Source organism: Nelumbo lutea, chromosome 5 (assembly GCF_056320005.1).
Source record: "Nelumbo lutea isolate HS-2025 chromosome 5, American lotus-T2T, whole genome shotgun sequence".
Lineage (NCBI taxonomy): Eukaryota > Viridiplantae > Streptophyta > Magnoliopsida > Proteales > Nelumbonaceae > Nelumbo > Nelumbo lutea.
Genome location: NC_142688.1, coordinates 43,187,331 through 43,208,356, shown reverse-complemented (window position 1 = coordinate 43,208,356; position 21,026 = coordinate 43,187,331). Strand labels below are relative to the sequence as shown.

Sequence of the window (21,026 nt, the reverse complement as noted above, 5' to 3'; positions counted from 1 at the left end):
CACACTCTTCTTATTGGGAGTCATGGGGCGCTTGTACAGAGAGGTAGCATGGACAGAAGTTATGACCGAAGCACTTTCCATCCATGTCAGTTGCCATCGTCTTTGGAGAACCCAAACCATCAGAATCTGATGCTTCTTTCAGCCTCTCCATAAATCCCGTTCTTCAATCTTCGGCAATTAGGGATACGCTGGTGTGAACTGAGAGTTGGAGTAGTTCACAAGTGGACATCAATCTCCAGTAGTTCTTCAGTAGTTAGAGTAGTTCTTCAATCTCCAGTCTTCAGCAATTGGGGATCCAGTAAACCGGAATTTATTTCATTCAAGTGGACATCAAAGAATCTGAAAATATGCAATGTGAACTTAGAGTAGTTCGTTTTCCTTCTGCCACTTCTTCTTGATTGAAAGAAACCGCATGAAGAATCTGAAAATTGAAAGATAAGTCCCCTTTCTGTCACCTCATGTTCTGCAACCAGAATGGTCTCCCAAAGGTAAAGAGATAAAACAACTTAATCGATACTTGGGATCTGGTGCCGCCTTCCATGAAAGATGATCCTGACCTACAGCGTGTTTTTCCCCAAACAGTTCAAAGGCAATTTGGCTTTGTTGGGTTCGTTTGTAAAGGAGAATTCATGTTTTATTGTTGGGGAAATACATTACAGTAGCAGAAATGAGTGTAGAAACAATTTCATGACAGCATTAACCTTTCTCCTAAGTTTGTGTGTTGAAATAGTTTGTCAACAACAATGATAACAAGTAAACAAGTCAGTCAAGTAACAGAAAAACAAATAATAGTTACCACAGAATAGCACATTAGAATTTTTACGTGAAAAACCCCAAAATTTGTAAAAAATCATGGGACCTATGGTATGTAAAAGTCTTTTACTAATTCAGAAATTAATGGGTACAACAGTCATATCTAATTGCAACTAAAGGTTTACAAACTTCAATGAAATAATCATTGGCTCACAAGTACAATATTAACATCATCGAATGTAAGGTGGATATAACAAAAACAGAGGTTTAGATCTCACAAAATTGCTATAAATTTGAACTGAAAAGAAGAAGAAAGAATCAACAAATTTGAACTAGAATAGGATTCTTAACTCTAGCACTTGATTTCATTAAGAACGGGCTTAAAACACATTTGAACTTGGCCTTGAATGGAATAGGAACCGGTTCTTTCTTCTCTTGTTCACTAAACTCAAAACCTAAAAAACCCCTGACTCTCTGTTTTTTGTTTTCTTCTCCTTCGCGTCTTGCTAGGGTGATTACAAAAATATGAGACCCAAATCAGAAAAAGGTGGGAGACTTTTTGACTTCCACAATACACTCCTTTTGGAAGCATGTAAAGGTGGGGTGGGCCTCTCATATGGGTTGGACTCACACCCAACACTTATTGGGTCTTCTTCTACCCAAATTGGGGCTGACGATTGGAAAGAGTGAGAGAGATGAATTGCATAGAGGATTTACAGTTCTTCAAAATTTTCATCAGTTGGGTTTTATTTTGAAAATTTGAGAAACTATGAAAGGAAAATTTGACATATTATTTTTTTGTTAGAACTTATTGATAATGTCAGTTGTAGAAAACTCAAGGGTACTTATTTTAAAACAGTATATAAATAATAAGGATAGAGTTAGTCAATTAAATAAACCATAAGAATAATTTAAGAAATTTTCCCTATATTCTTATAAAGTCATTTCATTTCGATCTTTCTCATTTCAAGATGGACATAATTGGAACAAGGTTTAGATGATGATGATGATGCCACCAGCATAACTTAGAGTGCCTTCATCATAACTATAAGGGTATCATCTACCTTTAATCGTGCACCATGTGCCCCACTGGCTCGAAAAAATAAGTCCCATATATAATCTTCAGCCATCATTAAACAGGTCTCACCTAAAAGATGACTGCATAATCAGAAAGATTATATATATTCACCATCCCATTTGTGAATTCTAATGTAGTAGCTTATTATTCATTTTTCAATAAAATCTAACATCCCAAATAAATCTTTATGTTGAGTCTCTTAGTTCAGTTTGAAAAGAGTATAAATACAAATATATATAAATATATATATATATATATATATATGCATATATATACAAAATAGTTTAAAATACAAGGTTTTGCACTGTAGGTATTTGTACTGAGCCAATGTGACATGCAGAAGCCAGAAGACATCTCGTTACCGTTAAAAAGAGGTAGAAGACTTAAACATACCTAGAGCATTTTCAAATAAAAACATACCATCTCATGAACCTCTATTAGTATTTTAAAAAATCTCTTTTGCTCTTTGAAAAGAATCCCACTTCTAAACCAAAATGCATGCCTCGTTTTTTTGCTCCATTTCTACAACTGCAACAAAACTTGATTGTTCAAGGATCTTGCCCTGCTTTAAAACAGGGAGCTCTGCTTTAAATAGAACTTGATTGCTGAGGGTTGCTTTTTTTGAAATTGTATATGGGGAATGGTAACGTGATACATAGTTCTGTTTGTTTATCGTTCGATTGGAATCTGATACTTCTTTGTTTATCATTGTTACACCTTACACGAATTGTAAATGGCTCAATAGAATGTTGCACTAAAATGAAAAAAAAAAAAAAATCCATCTTTTCTTATTTTAACCATGAAACGATCATACTGGTATATTCTTTGACATAACAGCATTCTATCACTTCCATTTTCTTGGGTGGTTACTGATGAGGGCGGATTTGACCCTCCAATGATATTGTGACACATGACATCTCGGAACAACTAGGTGACACCCGAAATCACTTTGGCAACAATTTGCCTTAGCCAAGTTGATGGTGTCTCATCTGGCGGTTTGGCCCAGGCGCGACCTGGCGGCCTGGCACAGGCGCCAACCTGGCGACCTGCGAGACGTGTTCGTCGACAAATTTGACATGCATATCCAAACACTCACATGATGATTTGAAGTTGGCCCACGTGCCGAACGATTCAAAGGGTGGTCAACGTGCATGGGGGTTATCTTAGGGAATTTCGGACCACTTAGGCGACCTCTCGTATATCTCAGATATGGTGCATGAAGCCCATGTCAAACAATGCCTATATAAAGGCATCAACCCCAATAACATGAAGGGGGCAAGTAAACATGTTATAGCTCTCATACTTTATGATTTTTAGCTCGCAGTCTAACTATGAGAATATTGACTAAAGTGAAAAAAAAATCCATCTTTTCTTATTTTAACCATGAAACGATCATAGTGATATATTCTCTGACATGCCGGCATTCTATCACTTCCCTTTTCTTGGGTGGTTACCATCTTTTATCAGTTTCTCTGGTGAGAAAATAATGGGAGGGGGAGGGAATTTAGAAGGTAGCCGTACTCTTGTTTGGTTTGTTAGGTGGTAGTCGTTGGGGTTTGGATTTATTTGATTTTCTTTCAAAATTTAAAGAATGATGAGGGATAAAAAAGAGTATTTTACAGCCACAAGGTATATTTAAGTCTATTTAAGAAACTCAAGATACATTTAAGTCAATTTATGAAATTGGGGTATGTCTTAAGTGTTTTACCCATTTTATTGGCTCATTCCATCCCAACACTCGACTGATGGACACCCACCCAACATTCCCAACATTGTAGTATTGATATTTGACATATGCCTTGAAGATAACATGATGAGGGGCCCTAAATTCAATGAGAAAACATTTGGGTGTACACATTTGACAGCCTGTGCTGCTCGAAAGCTCTGTTCACATGTTAGCTCATACAGCCATGCCTTCAGCATGAAGTTCACATGAACTAATATGTTGTTAGTTAGACTGAGAAATGTAGACAGCCAAAGTCGCTCTCTGTTGCAACATTCCTTTAGAAGAAAAATTGTAAATAATTGAAACAGTGAAAAAAAAATCTTCTGAAAGATGAACTATTCTCCTTCCAATCAGTTTCTTCACTCAGAATATCTGCCAGAGAAAACATATATAATATGAGCCAAACAGAAACAAAGACAGCTGTACTGTTAGCAGATGTAATTAATCCATTTCTGTGTTGTTTCTACCTTTTAACAGATCCGGCCTCCAAAGATAAGAAGTGTCTTTGTGTTATAAGAGCCCGCAGGCAAAAACCAACTACAAACGCACGAAAAACAGAAAGAAACTACAAGGAAACCGAAACTAAAACAAACTAAAAAAAAAGCAACAGTCTTAAGCGATAGAACATATCAGAGAAGATAACCAATCGGGCAGAGCACCCTCAAACCACAGAACAGAATCAAAACCCAGTTTTGCAAGCTCATGAGCTGCACCATCGGCAGAAAGGCGGCACCACAAGAACTTGATCTCCAAGCCTTTACACAGGCTAACAAGATCCTCCTTCAGAAAAACCAGATCCGAAGGACTGAAATTAGCTGAACTGTTGAGGTGAGAAATCAAGTTTTGACAGTCTGATTCGACAAAAACCCGTGATAAACCAGATCTTCTCACGACTTTGACTGCTTCTACCAGAGCCTCTGCCATCAAAGGAGATTCAGCCAGGAGAGGACCACAAGAAGCCCAATGGCAAAAACCTGTTGAATCTCGAGCTATAATACCATAAGAAGCTTTATTAAGGGCTCTGAAACGTCCATCCACGTTGATCTTCACGAAGGCTTCTTGGGGAGGGTTCCAACAAAAAGATGGAGGGTCAAAAGAGCCTTTAGCTGAATAGTTTCCCGATTTCAGCTGCCGACCTGTTAATGACATTAATCACCTCCAAGGGATTAGGATTAGAAGAATTATTTTCAAAGCAGTAACTATTCCTATTTGATGGTTTTAAATGCTACTAATCCTCTCTGCAAAGTATAAGAAAAAAGGAGTATTGAAGTGATTAGACAGCCGATATTTAAAAATTGAATATTAAGCAAAACAATACCTTGGAGTTTGAATCATGTTAACACTAAATACTAATGATTTTTAATTAAAAACTTGGGATCCATTTGGTTTGCAGACCAAATTAGAGTAGGAACCAGAATTGGGATTCTCTGGAATTGGATATGGAGTGTTTTATTTCCTTTGCCTGTTTGGTTTAGGCTGGAATGTCAGTCAAGTCAAAATTGGCTGGAATGGGCTTTCATTCTCAAAGGGAGAGGGACGAAATGCCATCCTTCAAATAGAAAAAAAAAGGGAATCGGGTTCCAATTCCACCCAATCAAACGGTTGGAATCAGATTCCATTCCAATTTTAGACCCTTGTTCCCATGAACCAAACACACCCTTTTTTTAAAAGGAATAGCTGAAGTTTAACCTGTCTCTTCCCCTACCTTCATTGTTGCAACATCCTTACATGATCAGATTCATCCTTCTGGGCTTGTCTCCTTGTAACAGACCTCCAATTTTGTGGACACAAATCCTTGCAATAATTGAACCTCTTTTAGAGCAGTGCTTGGGTACCACCAGATTTGAAGTCGGAGCAAGAATAAAATTACTCTAATTTTGACTACTGAATGAAGCGTAGAAGAGTGGCTTGATATTTTTTCGCTTGGGGGGTGAAGGACGATTTGGGCACATCTCGGTTTCTTTTGATAATCAGGCACATCTGCAGCGAAAAGACAACAGCTACCCTTGTTTAATATTAACAAATGATAGAGATGCAGGGTATTTTTGTCTTTTAAGGGGCACCCAGTTTATCAAAAATGGGATATGCCCGTATCATGATTCATGAGAGATAAGAAACAGATAAGAAAAGATTGGGAAAGAAGGTAAAGATGTGATCCAAATCCGAGGTGGCAAGATATTCAGACCCACCGAGAGAAGATACTAACCAGAGACCAAACTCTCATTGTCACAGAGCGTGTGGGTGTGGGAGGCGCCACGAGTGCACCAGAGGAGTCCACGTTTGCACACATGTCAGTCCGTGGGCGGATTACTGAGATCGCGCGCGACGCCGGCCTCTTATCAACAATTCTCCCAAATAAAATTCCCCCACTTTCTCTCTCCTCTTTCTCTGCTGCTGGTGCTGCGAGTAAGCTTCAACGCCATGTCCACTGTCGCCACAGCTGCTGCTCTCTCTCTTCCCATCTCTCTGTGCCGGCCCTCTAAGATCAACACCAAGAAGGTACAGATTTTTATCCTTTTCTTGTGTAGTTTGTCTTCATTTTTTTTCCTGCTGAATTCATTGTGAGATTCGGTTGGTTGATGGGAATGGCTTAGATGGATTGCTGTCGGGATTTTCAGGGTGCTAGGGGGGGATTGCGGGTGGTTGCTATATTTGAAGGGGAGGAAGGGTTGGTGGAGAAGAAAAATGCTTGGAGTACACTCTTTGAAGTCGAGGATCCGAGGCCTAGAGTTCCTCAGTGTAAAGGGAGATTCTTGGATGCTAATCAGGCTCTAGAGGTGGCTAGGTTTGACATTCAGTACTGTGACTGGAGGGCTCGGCAAGATGTTCTTACCATCATGCACCTTCATGACAAGGTATCTACTTTCTTGTTCAAATTGTTTTTGTTATTTGTTATTTTTTTCGAGTTTGAAGGTGGGGGTTTGCGGGTTTTTTTTTTTTTTTTTCTTATACCGTAATGGGTCTTCTTTTTTTTTTTTTTGTTTTATTTTGATTTGATTAACTACCGATTTTTCAGTTTAAAGTTGAAAACAGATGGGTTCTTTCTGATTTGTTTGACGGGTATTTCTGTTCATGAAGAGAGATTAATCCTGTTTTCAGTGATCTGGGTGTAGGTGGTGGAAGTTCTCAATCCTTTGGCTCGGGATTATAAGTCCATTGGTACCATGAAGAAAGAGCTTGCCGAGTTGCAGGAACAATTAGCACAAGCTCACAAACAGGTCTGATAATTTTCAGTTAACGTAATGCAACTTGTTTTCGCACAAGGTTAAGTTGTAATGTGAAAACTAATTAGTAAAAATATCAGTCACTGATTAAACCCATTTGATTCGGACTTTCCTTCTAACTAGTTGCATTGTATGGATCTCCAATTCATGGATATTTCATGAATTGATCATTGCTCAAAATCAAGACAGGTTTACAAACAGGACTGATGACAATTAATAGGTTGAACTTATCTATCTTATACAATGTTTTCTGCAAAATTAAATCAGCACTAATAAATGGATTAACTATTTCAAGGTACCAACTGGCTAGTTGGTAAAGTCTCTGGCTGGTTGTAGTGGGGGAACTTGGGACGAATCCTGCCTGCACCAGGGTTGGGGGGTTATGGGTTTACCCCCTTTGTGTAGTCCTGTGGAGCAAAATATAAATAAATAAATAAATAAATGTATTAACTATTTAATTTAATAGGCCAATGCTTTGTTTATGATTATACAAACAAGGTTTTCTACAAAGGATCAATCAGCAGATATACATGCACTATTAATAATTATCCACTTGATATGGAGTTTCCAGTTAATGAATCATAGACTTAATAATAATAAGTTCCACAACTCGTTGATAAACCAGGATAAACCATGATCTAAATATTTCAAAGATTTAGTCTTAGGGGCTGACTTGGATTACTAAAACCAATTGACTATTTAGTTCATGTGCTACCTCATGAATGGACTGCTTATGACTCAACTATTCTCTAACCACTTCTTGATCCTAATATATTTAAGACTTTCTATTTTTTGAGAAAGGCACATTGGGGGAAGGGGGATGTTAAATATGTTATCACATACGAATACTGAGATCATTTTGAATCTTTACTGACTTCAATGATGAATTGACTGCTATACTTGGCATGAATTTCATTGGGACTGTGGATTGTCAAATTCTGTAGAAGCTCAATGGAAAATGGCCTGACTAAGCAGAAGCTACGTCCTGTTTTTTCTGTTGCGTCAGTGTAGACTCAACTGAACCATAATTGATCATAATCACCCCCCTCGCCAACAGGTGACTGGTGGAAATTGGTGCATGTTTTGTACCTTTTCTTTACCCTAAATCTGCCACATTTCATTTAGATTTCCAGGTAGTTCCAGTGAGTATGAATGAAAAAAAAAATGTATAAGATTTTGCATTTGGGTCATCCCGAGTCCTGTTATCATATGTATGCCTGATTCTGAACAATTTTTCTTTTGGCATATTAATTCTAGGTTCACATATCTGAAGCAAGGGTTTCCACTGCGCTGGATAAATTAGCTTATATGGAAGCATTGGTAAATGATAGAATAATACAAGAAAGGAACACAACAGAATCTGAAAGAAGCTCCTCTTCTCCTAGCACTTCTTCAACATCTCCTGATAGAGTAAAAAACAGGATGCCGCCCAAAAGCCTTAATGTGTCAGGCCCTGTCCAGCCTTACCATCCCTTTTTAAAGAATTTCTGGTATCCAGTGGCTTTCTCCAATGATCTGAAGGATGATACCATGGTATGCTAGTTGTGCTATAACATGAATTTAAACTCCTATCTGATATTCAAAAATCAGATTTACAACTTGGAATTATATTATTGCCTTCCTCTTACTTCTGACTCTGGCTTTCTGGTTGACCATCCTGTTTCAGATTCCTATAGATTGCTTTGAGGAGCCATGGGTTATGTTTCGTGGCAAAGATGGAAAGCCTGGTTGTGTTCAGAATACATGTGCTCATAGAGCATGCCCACTTCATCTTGGTTCAGTTAATGAGGGCCGAATCCAATGCCCTTACCATGGTTAGTGAGCTAGATGAAAAAAATAAAATATTAAATCTTTAAGTATATGCACTGTTACTGATAAAAAAAAATATTTATAAAGTATATGAAAATGTGTGCCTCTATGTTTTTTTAGCTTTAAATGGGAAAAAAAATTCAAATCTCTTTAATCTTAAGAACTTGGGATGAATGCACTTCAGGTTGGGAATACACAACTGATGGAAAATGTGTAAAAATGCCATCAACCCGACTACTTAACGTGAAGCTGAGATCATTACCATGCCTTGAGCATGAGGGATTTATCTGGATTTGGCCTGGCAATGATCCTCCGGCAGAAACGCTTCCTTCTCTCACACCTCCTCCAGGATTTGTTATCCATGCAGAGGTAATTACAATGTATTAAATGCATTCTGTAATCATTCTGTATGCTGCCACACCCATACATCCTATATACCTTTCTCATATCTGTTATCTCATAATAGCAGCTCACGTTATGCTTTTTTCTGTGTCCTTGTCACTGGTAGATTGTCATGGAGTTGCCAGTGGAACACGGGCTACTTCTGGATAACCTTCTGGATCTTGCTCATGCTCCTTTCACACACACATCCACGTTTGCCAAGGGGTGGAGTGTACCCAGGTTTGTCCCCATTTATCTCAATCTTCAAGGTGATTGGAAAAGCCACAGAATCAGAGAATTAGATTCCTACCACCCATTAGTTTACTTGGATCTTGAACCAGGGTATATGGATGATATGAATACTTTATAACATGTGTAATGGAATTATCAGAATAAGTAAATCTTTGATCAATGGTTTTGGACCGAAGGGGCTCACAATTAAACCAATGAACCATTCTCACAATAGAACAAACAATTGGACTTTTTTTTTTTTATCATAACTTGATTTTTAACATTGCTTATTTTTTGACTTCTCAGCTTGGTTAAATTCTTGACACCTGCATCTGGCCTTCAAGGATATTGGGATCCTTATCCAATAGACATGGAATTCCGGCCACCTTGCATGGTTCTCTCCACAATTGGGATTTCAAAGCCTGGACAACTGGAGGGGCAGAATACCCAGCAGTGTGCCACTCACCTTCACCAGCTTCATGTTTGCTTGCCTTCATCTAGACAGAAGACGAGATTATTATACAGAATGTCACTTGACTTTGCTCCTCTGCTAAAGCATATACCCTTCATGAACCTTCTGTGGAGATACTTTGCAGAGAAGGTGAGGATCTTGCTCCATAAATCAGTAGAACAGAGGACCAAAGTTCCTAAATTGTACTACCCTTCATAACCTTCTCAGAGAGAGAGATTTTACTTCAGTATTGGAGTTTATTCGGTGATATTTACCACTGATCCATTAATTTTTCATATTACTTAATTCTTATTTTTCCCCTAAATTTTGATGAATCGTTGAATAACACAGGTTTTGAATGAGGACCTACGGCTGGTAATTGGTCAGCAAGACCGTATGATCAATGGAGCAAATGTCTGGAACTGGCCCGTTGCATATGATAAGTTAGGAGTAAGATACAGGTTATGGAGAAATGCAGTGGAACGCGGAAGTAAGAAGCTGCCCTTCAGCCATTCCAAGTAGAATTGATTGACAAACAGGTTTAATTTTATATGATCCCACAGAAGAAAACCATCAGAACCAATTAGATGTTGCAAAAGCAGAGTATTCATTCCTCCTTTGTTTTATCAAGTTTCGTCATCCTCTCTAATTTTCCCAGAAGAATCCCAGTGACCGACCGGAAACTGTTGATGAATCAGAGGCATGGAAGAGATGATTTCTTCACCAGTCCAATGTAAAATAGTGAAACTGTACTCTTATCCCTATTGTTTTTGTGTACAGTTGATACCCAATTTTCCCTTTCATTTACCCTTTGCCCAATTCAATAAACTAAAGAATTCATTGTATGATTACTGCAGAAATTATTTCCACCAATTGAAATTAGTTTCGATCTCTCACTCTGACTTCAAGATGTTGTATGATATTAGTATTCCATTCCTATTTCTGTAAGAACAGTACCAACTCACCTTGTAATTTAACCTGGATGGAAGCATGGCATGAGTCGTAGACAAAAAAGTTGATAAAATCTGTTGGTTGAGAACAAAGAGTTTACAATCTTATGTACTTGGAACTTTCCCTACTTTTAAAGGAAAGCAAGCTCAAGGAAAACCACCAAGCAATTTGCTTTTTGAAGCCACATGTATCAAATTCAACTAATTTGATTTATATATTTTCTATATAAAAAATCACATAAACGCATGAATGCATGTTTCCATTTGCTGCTCACGTTTTCCATTGAGTTTACCTGAACCCACTATTTGGAAAGAGTGATGCTTCCAAATATGCATTGCTATGCAAGTCACTAACTCTTCTATTTATTTTTGTTAGAATCACCGCAAGTGACTAATTGATCCAACCAAAACTTACTTACAAATTACAATGAATTGGGTGAAGCTAATTAGACCATCAAATTATTTCTATCTACTCTGAAACACTGAAAGCCGTATGTTCCTTTTCCTTAGTACTCGCACAAACATGAAAACAGGCAAATGAAAGAAAAAGAAACCTCTCTCTCTCTCTCTCTCTCTCTCTCTCTCCAGAAGGTATATTCCCATCAATGAATACAAAATATACAAAAAAAAGTTGGGCATGAATTTAACTAAAAAGAATCTCATACTTTTATTCCTTTTTCTTTTAATTTAGAATATCTAAAGTAGTTGTTCCGGTTGGATGGAAATACGATTTTAAGCCCAAGAATGACTTCGTTTTAGAGGCTTCTACAGTTGGGGCTCAGATTGAACTTCCTACTCGTGCGAAGAAAAGAGTTACAGATTATAATAACCATTTGTATGGTTGTATCAAATGTTAGTTTTATTATGGCGTGCAAACCACAATGCCAAAGGATAAGAGCTCTTTCTTACACATCCGGGATATTTGGTCCCTGATTCTATCAGTTCATTGGGTTTCAGTCACAAATTCACAGTGAGTTCTATTGAGTGCAAGATGCATTTATAAGCGCTAAGCAGTAGAAGCTAAAAACGAATTTGCACCCCTGGCATTCTCAGCCACAGACAAAACATATCTACCAAAGGAGAAACTGTAAAAGGAAAAAATCCCGAAAGAAGAAAAAGAGAGCCACCAAAACCAAAAGGCCAACATGAGGCTATCCAGTACCCACAACTACAAGCCACAAGAATGTTTATAGCAGAGCTCAATTCCAACTTCCAACTCTCTACCTGCCAAGTATGTTTATCATTGATTTACTTCACACTACCTGGGTCTCTTGTTCTTTTTGGGGTAATTGAAAATTTTCAGTCTAAAAAAACACAATACAAAATGATTCTTCTGTATCGTGTTTCTGAAACCAAATTTTCTAGCTCTAAATAAAGAATTTAATTAATTCTTTTTTAGTCCAGAAAAAGAGTTAGTTGGAACAAGTCGCATTCATCTAAACTTAAAAATAAGTATTAGAATCACAAATTTCATCAAATTAAGTCTCTGAAAGCATGCCAAACTCAGAATTAATTCTCTTATTATTTACTCGTCAATGCACAAAAGCCTTTACTTTACATGTTTATAAGAAACCAAAAACCCTAACCCTAAAAGCCATCCCTCCCAACCAAAAAAAGATAGCAACATCCCACATTTCCTTCACATAACATGACATACAAAAGAGCCGGGTCACAACTCAGAGCAGGTTAGAAAAGTAGAATCTTTTTATTGTATCGAAAACAAACCCCATGAGACAGAGAGGTTACAGAGCTGAACCGCAGAAGGGGCAGAAGCTGAATTCGGGTTCAACGACGCGAGCGCAGGAGTGTCAGCGAAGAACATCAGGGAACGATGGGGGAGAATCCGAGCGGGGAGGCGGAGGGAGAGAGAAGGATTGAGGGAACATGAGCGAACAGTTGTTGCAGTACATTGCTGGCTCTTTACTAGGCCACCGCCACACGGGAACGAAGAACATCTTGAGGACCTTCTCGTATTCTACTAAATCCGCTACCGAACCGCAGTTGATACAGCGCCCCGCTCCGGCCTTGAGCACTTTGCTCACTTGTTGCTCTACGCCTCCGACGAAGAAGAAAAACATCTCCTCTATTTTCTGTTCTCCTTCTGAAAACTGATCGATCGCTTCTCTCTTATGCTGCTAGTTTACCTCTTCTTTGGTCTTTGATTTATTTCTTCTCGATTAGAAAATTGAAATGAATCGATTACTTGGAGTTTCTCGAGTTTTCTGATTCTCTGCACCGCATCTCAGACATCGGGTCATTGCTTACACACTCGCACGTTCGAGCGTCTCTTCAAATTCATCCGGTTTTTCTTCTAACTCCAAATGAAGGAAATTTTGGGTGGTCGGGTTTCTAGAACCGAAATGCGGTCAGACCGATGGTTTGATTTGAGCAGGTGGTTTAGAATTAGGAGTAATTATTCGAATAATCACTTATTTTGGAGGTAGACCACACCACTAATCACTTATTTGTTGAGCTTATTTTTAAGTACTTTATTTAACTGCCTTTTAACAAATATTCATGAGGGCTTGTTTGGATAAGCATTTATTTATTAAATAAGTACTCCCAAATATGGGCTTAAGAACTAACATGCATGGGTATGGCTAAAGATGATCCGTACTCTGTAGGTTCTACCCAGAATCAAATGGAACCAATCTCAATTAGCCTCTATGTTATTTTGTAGAGTCTATTTCTAAATTCTTGGAATTAACCACCTGGCCCCCACCCAGGCTGGTTCTACAGGGATTATTCTATCCAAACTGATAGGGTGTTTGATTGTGTGGGTGTTTATTCAATAAACGACATAGGTGCCATTTTAGCAGTTTTCTTCTCTTGTTCTTTTATATGCATTAAGAATGGCAAAAGTAGACTTTGATTTTTGAAATTAAACTTAGCTTAAAATAAATCCAACCTGAAAGACAATGGATTCATATAATTACACTAACATATAAACACGATTCAAACCGAACTAATTATTCACTTAAGTAAAAGCGTAAAACTATTTCTATCAATTTAAGAACTAAAATTCTACAATAATAGTTAAAGGGGTAAAATGGGTAATGGCAAAATATGGGAAACTTCTAGAATTTCAAGAACTCAAAATCATTATAAATAGTGTCTTATACCGATACGAAAACTTATTAAGAATAGATCCATCAAACCCATTACGGAGGGAGAAAAACCCACATTTTCCCTCTCCACAAAACTGAAAAACCCATATGCCTGTCTGCTGTGCACCGACAGAAGATAAAGGAGAGGAAATTGACTTTCGAACCAGGATGCTGGACTTCTTCGCTAGTTCTTGAGCAGTCTCCCAGAAATCTTTTTTTTTTTTTTTTTTTTTTTTTTTGTAGTCCATCGAAATTTGGTTGTTTAAAAGTTAATATTGATGGTAGTTTCATCCATCGTGGGCTAGCTGGATTTGGGGCAGTTGCAAGAGATTTCAGAGGTAAAGTGGTGCTCTTTTTGGAAGCTGTTAAGTAGAGTGAGCTCCTCCATTCAAGCAGAAGCATCAGCAGCTATACAAGGACTGAAGTTGATCTTGCATAATGATCGCTTAGAGATGCTTGCGATAAGCTTACAATTCATCAGTTGTCTGTGAAGAGCTTATAATTCATCAAGCATCTCCAATAAACAGACGATTCATCGCACGATCACGATAAGCCAGTACTTGAGACGAGTCATGATAAACTTTATCTAATGTGAACCTGTTACGAACTTTAGATGTGTGCGGTTTTGCGGTGAACTTCGGATGCATACAAATTTGTGATAAACTTTAGATGCGCGAGAAGCCGTAATGAATGCAAGACCATTACAAAATGGTAGTATCACTGTAGATTGGAAATAAACATCGGTTACACGTGCGTGCATTTTTAAATTACGCACATGACAAGGTGCCTCGTGGGTCTAATAAAAGAGTGTCCGCTAAATAATGACATCACTCGTGCCATGTTGGTTAAATGGGTCACGAAAGGAAGTAATACATGCGGATTATGAAAATCATTAGACGAAAGGAAAGTTCATCCCAAGGATATCTCATAAGACACGTGCAAAACCCTATCGGTGCTCTCTAGCAACTGACAGTAGATCCAAGATTTGTCTTTCCTAATTGGAATCAAACGCTTTTGGGTCTTTCTTTCGGGACCTTGGGATCCCTCCCTATAAATAGGGGTCCATCTCATAATGCAATCATCTTATCATTTTTATTTACCCTATCCTTTAACCTACTACCTGCCTTCAGTCTTTCTTTGTCTTTCATGAAGACCACTCTTATAACCTGACCATCGCACTTTCAAGAGGCTCTCTGAAAGTGACAAAAGATGCAGACTTTCTAGTTGAGGACATTTTAAACTCTTTAAAGAGGAGGAATCTGGCTTTGAATCTTTTACGAAAAAAAGAAAAAAAAAAAACTACAAGATTCTTGTTTGCCATTCCGTTCCATATCCAGTGCTTCAACATGCCTATTTTTTCATAAAAGGAAAAAGTTTTCATGTGTTGTTCTTTTAGAAACGTCCTAACATGTGTAAATCTAATAGATTTTGAAAAAAAAAAAAAATTAGAGGACAAACCATATCTACCTTTCTGTGCAATGTAAGTATAGACTTGCAAATTAGTTAATAGCTCAAGGATTTCAACTTGATTTTTCAAAATTTTCCTTATATTATGGCGAAACAGGATTTACGTAGTCGACTGCATATGCTTGAAATGAAGCTTAGATGATGATTTCATTTTTTTCGTTTTTTTCAGGAGAGAAATCCATACGGGAAAGAGTCTGAAGACCTAACATACACACCAAGACTCTCAATCTGTCACAGCAAGCACAGATGTCTTGGTCTACAACAGTTCTTGCCATGTCCGGTTTCGTCATACTTGCTCGATCTTTGATCGATTGGTCCTCCCTCTCAGCTCCATGTGGTTTTGATTTCAGTGATCAGTCCCGACCCAAGATGATCTTCACCCCATCAAAGGCTAGCAGGACACAGACATTTTGAGGTCGTCCACATTTTTCAAGCAGATTGCATTGCATAGATGTCTGGTTCCAATCTCATTCTACATGCATGCTTATTCTGTATAAATCAAAGTGGTTCCGATTTCCAATAATTTAGAATCATGGTTTTCAAAATTGGACTGGATCAGATGGTTGGACCGGAAAATTGAGAATCGGTCAGGTTTTATTTTTCCCCAAAATCAGATATTTGCAAAAAAGCATTGATTTAGTCAGTAAACCACTGACTTGGATGGTTGAACTGTTTATCAGAATGGACCAACCATTTGATTCGAATAGTAGACCGTTCGACCCAAGAACCGGGCCCTAACTAATTCGTTCTCCGGGTCAATTTTAAAAACCTTGTTTAGAATAAACAAAGCCATCTTATAAATTGTCTGAATACAATAAATCGTGTGGAAGGTGGAGATGGTCCCTATTCCCTAACCCATTTTATTGATGACAATTGTTGTTCTCCGGTTTGAGAGGCTTTCTCCTTTCACTGCTAAGATCCAGTTCCATTATTCCTCGTTGAAATACCCCATCTAGGGCTGTTCATGGGTCGGGTTGGGTTGGTTTATTGGGGTTTTCCCAACCGACCTGACTTGGTCGGGTTACCTGAGGTGGAAATCGAAACCGACCCACTGATAGGCAAAACCGACCTGGTCGGTTTGAGTCGGGTTGGATCGGTTTGGGTTGGTTTCGGTTTTGCTCCTATACAAAAAGGACAGAGAATCCCAGAACTAGAAAGAAATTTATTTGAGAAGATGGAAGAATTGGGAGAGCCAAGTTCAAAAATCAAATGATGTCTTCAATTGAGGACTTGAGGGGGGCAGACCAAGTTAGAGAATAGAAGAGAAGACAAAAGTTATCAATAAAATACAAAGTCAAACTGTTTTATAGAAAGAATGTTGAAATATTTATATTTCAATAAACTTCCTAAATTCTAATCTAGCTAAAAAATGACACTTAATTCTAATTGTAATTGCCTAATGGGTTGCTTATTTGGTGTAAAAGACTATAGAAAGTAGGATAGATACAACTTAGGTAAAAAAATGGCACCTAATTCTAATAGAAGACAAAAATTATCAATAAAATAGAAAGTCAAATTGTTTTATAGAAAGAAGGCTGAAATATTTATATTTCAAGAAACTTTCTAAATTCTAATATAGGTAAAAAATGACACCTAATTCTAATTGTAATTGCCTAATGGGTTGCCTAATTAGTGTAAAAGACTATAGAAACTATGATAGATACAATTTAGTTAAGTAGGAAGACTAGTTAAACTAATTGGTTCAGTTCGATTAGGGTCGGTTTCGGTTTTTACACAAGAAAACCGAAACCGATCTAATATATCGGTTTATGAATTTTCCCAACCCGAAACCAATTGGTGCTGATAAAAACCTAGCTAATTCGGGTTGGGTCGGTCTGAGTTGATCAATTTAATCGGGTTGGGCCTTCTTATGAACAACCCTCCATCATTCTATCCCTCATGGTGAGGATTCTTAGCTGTCTTATGTGTTGGGATTCATATGGGTAGTTAAAGAGAATCCCATATTGGAAAGGAATGAAAGATGTAAGAGACTTAGGTGGTGTTTGATAATATTTTTAAGACCTATAAAGTTTGAAAATATTTAAGTGTATTTGAATTTGGGTTTTAAAATTATTTTCAGATTTGAAATAATAAACCCTGGCTAAGCGCAAGCGCTAAATGCATCCAGATGTGTTTCAGACCAGGCTAAAAGTCCAAAATACCCTTTAATTAAAGACATGCTTGCATTTCTCGCTCCCACCGTTCATCTTCTCCACTTGATACAGTGGCGAACCAGCGACTACAAGTGACTCCTCTAGTGAACCAACAGCAACAAGTGATTCTTCCGCCCTCTCTCTCTCTCTCTCTCTCTCTCTCTCTCTCTCTCTCTCTCTCCTTCTTTCCTTCTTCTTCTTCTTCTTCTTCTTCTTCTTCTTCTTCTTCTTCTTTAGTACTGTGGCTTCCATTCTCTGTTTTTCATTTTCAATTGCCGCTGAAACTCTCAACAGCGGCAATCTCTTGCCGAATCTTCAGCGTTTCCGTCAGAATTAGAAGCCACAACAATTGTAGTAGAGTTGAGATATAGTATATGGCGTCACAGAGAATCAAAACCATCGAACAAGAAGAAGAAAAGGTTTGCTTGAGTTCAACTAGCAAGAAATGTCTGCATCTCCCTTGATCAATCGTTTATCTAGAATTAATTATTGAACAATAGAAGACGACAACGTGAAGATGATCTGGGATCATGGGCAGGCAAAACCGGAATCGTTGCATTCAACTCTAACAACCGTAGTTTGAGAGAGTACTGGTGACTACTCAAAATCCCTCTTCATTACTGTTGTAGTTATGCTGCTCACCGTATTCATCTTTCTCTTCCACTGAACAAATTTTATTTGTATTAATCAAGGTTCAAAATATTGATATGCTCGATATGTCGGTAGTGGCATATCGGACAATATCGATAACATTATTTTTATTTTTTTTTTCGAATCTAGTTCATAGGGGCTGGTTTAAGGTCTGTCCACCCTTTGAACCAATCGGGACCCTAAAACACCCCTTATAGGGTGTATCAGGAAGCCGTTGATATGATACATATCAATGCTTTGAACCTTGGTATTAATTATTTTAATTTTTATTAATTATTAAATATTTTAATAATTTTAGGATTTTATTTTTCTAATTATTAAAATATTTTTTTCATTACTTCAAGGAATTTATTACTATTTTTATTATTATTTTAACTTTTAATAATTATTTGTAATTTATATATATTCCCGTTTGGTTGGGCATAAGCATTGATAGACACACATGGTAACTCCCATGACTTTGTCTCCATACATAAGAATGGTGCTCTATGTTTGCGGGCAAAGAGCTTTTGGTTGATGCACATCAAACTTAGCAACATGACAATGGTTTCCGTTCGAGGGGGAATATGGAATTCCAAATGTGGAATTGACTTATATAAATGAGTGTTTCAAGAGAATCCCGCATAGGTACGAGAAACTTCTTATATACAAGAATGGCCCAACCCTCTCTTCCGGGGAAGTCCTAATGTGTCTATGTGTATGAACCCCCAGTTTTAAGTTTTAACCACTCTCCTCAATGCATAACAATATCAGTGCGCTGGTCTACTATTACATAACCGTAAATACCAATACCAATCGATTGGCGGTTCATCTGGTACGATTTCTGGCTTGTTCCAGCAGAGATGGAATTCCCACTAACTTGGGGTGTCTTCAATCGGGGCACAGGTGCATCACCAAACATAAAAAAAAAAAATAGAATTGTCAACGGATCAGGTCAAGAAGAAGACCCAACCGATCAACAATTATGGCAATACTGCGTTTGTGATTTATGTCGCGTTTAATAATTGGGTCTGAATCGGTTCTCGCTGTTCCGGACCAATTAAGATATAGAGGTCTCCTTATTTTGTTGTAAATTTTACTATATTTTGTTTTTTTGGACAAATTTAAGTATTCCAATGATTTAAGAAAGTGATTAATTCTACCCTATTATAATTTTCTGACAATTAGCATCTTTGATATGCATTAATAAAAATATGAAATATCGGATTTGCCTTTAAATATATAAAATAAAACTTAACTGATGAAAATTTTCAAGAACTATAATCTCATCTGCAACTCAGGTGATTTGGGATTAGAAGCTCGTTATCATCTGAATCTCAATCATAAGCTGAAGCGGTACATATTCATGAGAGAGAGGGTTTATAACGCTTATCGTCGCTCTTCTTAAGTTTTATCTCACTCTATAGTGGCCATACCTTCTGTGATCTTCCTATCCTTGGCATTCGCGGCGATAACGTTTTGATCGATGGGTCTGGTTGGGGGGTTTTCTGGGTTCCTGTTTTATTTCATCTAATAATCTTCGCTTCATTCTGGGCTGGGAGCTCGTTCTCACAGGAGTGGTGTCTCATGTGATGTTGGGGTACACGGTGGTGGTGCCATTCTTGCATACTTCCTCCTATTCAGTGGCTTCTTCATGTACTTGGATATAATTCTATTCAAGGTTCAAAATATCGATATGTTCAATATGTTAGTATGGGTGTATCGGGCAAATTGATACTGTTTTTTTATATTTTTTCTGAAACCGGTTTAGGGGGCCGATTTAGGTCTCCTCCATCCCCTGAACCGGTCAGACCCTGATACACCCACTATAGGGTCGTATTAGAGAAATCCTGAAAGAATATCGACTGATACGAGCCAATACATATCAATACTTTAAACCTTGGTTCCTGATATTCAACAACACGCCACTTGGGGTGGTTCCTGATGCTCTCAAGTCAAGGTTGTTGAAGACGTTGAACAATTCGTTAGCATTTAGCAATGAACATCGACAAGAGGACAACGACATTTGCATGACGACGGTGGTGGACATATTGAGGATGCAAGGGATCAATAGTCGTAGTAACCTAGTAGGAAGCCTAAAATTCCCCAAGAATGGCACACGACAGCATGCGAGCGGGATCAGCAAATGGAATTCCATATTCTATAGCAAGCGGAAACCTTTACCTCTCCCCAGTCCCCACCAACGAATTCCTCAATGTTGCCTGAAATTCCCCTCTAACGAATTCCATCTTCTACGCATCCCACTGACGCCATCTTACCTTCTCGAAAGTCTGGCGAGCCGTCCATTCGGTTGCCACCTGCCTCTCCGAGCTGGGAATCCGAAAAGGTAATGTCGTTCTACTACTGTCCCCGAACAAAGAAAGAAGGATGAAGAGAGGGGGAAAGTTATAATTTTCAAAGGACTGATTCGTCAGACTTAGAGACATATAGAGATGGAGACAAAAACTGAGACGAAATGTATTTTAAAAAAATATGAGAAAGTCTATGATGTGGAAAAGATATGGTATGAGAAGAGTTTTGATCAACCAAAATCCACCCATGAATTTTGATAAATAACACTTGATTGGTTACCACGATTATGATTCCAGATGACTGGTAAAAAGTTTTTTAGATATCATATCCTTTTCATATCATAGTCAAACCCTTAAATATCAGTGATGTTATATATAAACAAAGTGTAACGAAAAGTTAATGGTAAAGGAGATTAGACAGTTGTCAAAAAACTTAAGGGTAATTTAATACAATATGTAAACAATAAGGGTAGAGTTTAGTCAATTTCCTAAACCATAGGGGTACTTCAAGAAATTTACCCTTTTTTTGGGTATCGAATCACTCGCCTTGGTGCCCTCACAGGGGCTATATTACATATCTTGTTAACGTACTACAACACTTTTTTTCCGCAACATTCTAATAGCTCTTCTCAAAGGTGGTGTGAGCCAATAGAGGGGTTCAAAACTGCATCTCTTTTGGGATTACCCACTTTATGTATCAACCAAGTCACCATTCAATTGGTTTTGCTATATTTTGTTTGAAAGAAAATTTGAT

At 37.8% G+C, this 21,026-nt stretch overlaps 2 protein-coding genes and 1 long non-coding RNA gene across 4 annotated transcripts; 1 reads left to right on the top strand and 2 right to left on the bottom strand.

Moving 5' to 3' along the window:
• Nucleotides 1-4,048: 4,048 nt before the first annotated feature.
• On the bottom strand, nt 4,049-5,496 carry LOC148852020 (uncharacterized). The gene is made up of 2 exons (XR_016099630.1): nt 5,263-5,496; nt 4,049-4,693 (listed from the first exon to the last, which is right to left on the bottom strand). It is a non-coding gene; the product is annotated as an uncharacterized LOC148852020 (long non-coding RNA).
• A 163-nt stretch (nt 5,497-5,659) lies between these two features.
• Nucleotides 5,660-10,549, top strand: CH1 (Pheophorbide a oxygenase family protein with Rieske 2Fe-2S domain-containing protein). Of its 2 annotated transcripts, none has more exons than XM_088946788.1 (9): nt 5,660-6,056; nt 6,176-6,412; nt 6,671-6,775; nt 8,039-8,314; nt 8,448-8,595; nt 8,775-8,959; nt 9,099-9,211; nt 9,509-9,803; nt 10,005-10,549. In XM_088946788.1, the coding sequence occupies exons 1-9, from the start codon at nt 5,979-5,981 to the stop codon at nt 10,173-10,175; spliced, it is 1,608 nt and encodes a 535-aa protein (XP_088802914.1). In that variant the 5' UTR covers nt 5,660-5,978; the 3' UTR covers nt 10,176-10,549. The 2 variants fall into 2 exon arrangements, with proteins under 2 accessions (XP_088802914.1, XP_088802913.1); XM_088946787.1 differs by having other exon boundaries at nt 5,792-6,056; nt 6,152-6,412.
• Nucleotides 10,550-12,098: 1,549 nt separating this feature from the next.
• LOC148852018 (zinc-ribbon domain protein) lies at nt 12,099-12,880 on the bottom strand. The gene is given in 1 exon segment (XM_088942605.1): nt 12,099-12,880. A coding segment is annotated over 1 exon segment (336 nt). The 5' UTR covers nt 12,682-12,880; the 3' UTR covers nt 12,099-12,345.
• Nucleotides 12,881-21,026: the final 8,146 nt, after the last annotated feature.

Bases quoted from the DNA above. Each gene is read 5' to 3' on its own strand.
- CH1 (XM_088946787.1), top strand. From the start codon at position 5,979: ATGTCCACTGTCGCCACAGCTGCTGCTCTCTCTCTTCCCATCTCTCTG. The intron at 8,596-8,774 runs GTTAGTGAGCTA...AATGCACTTCAG, and splicing joins AATCCAATGCCCTTACCATG to GTTGGGAATACACAACTGAT. The intron at 9,212-9,508 runs GTTTGTCCCCAT...TTGACTTCTCAG, and splicing joins AAGGGGTGGAGTGTACCCAG to CTTGGTTAAATTCTTGACAC.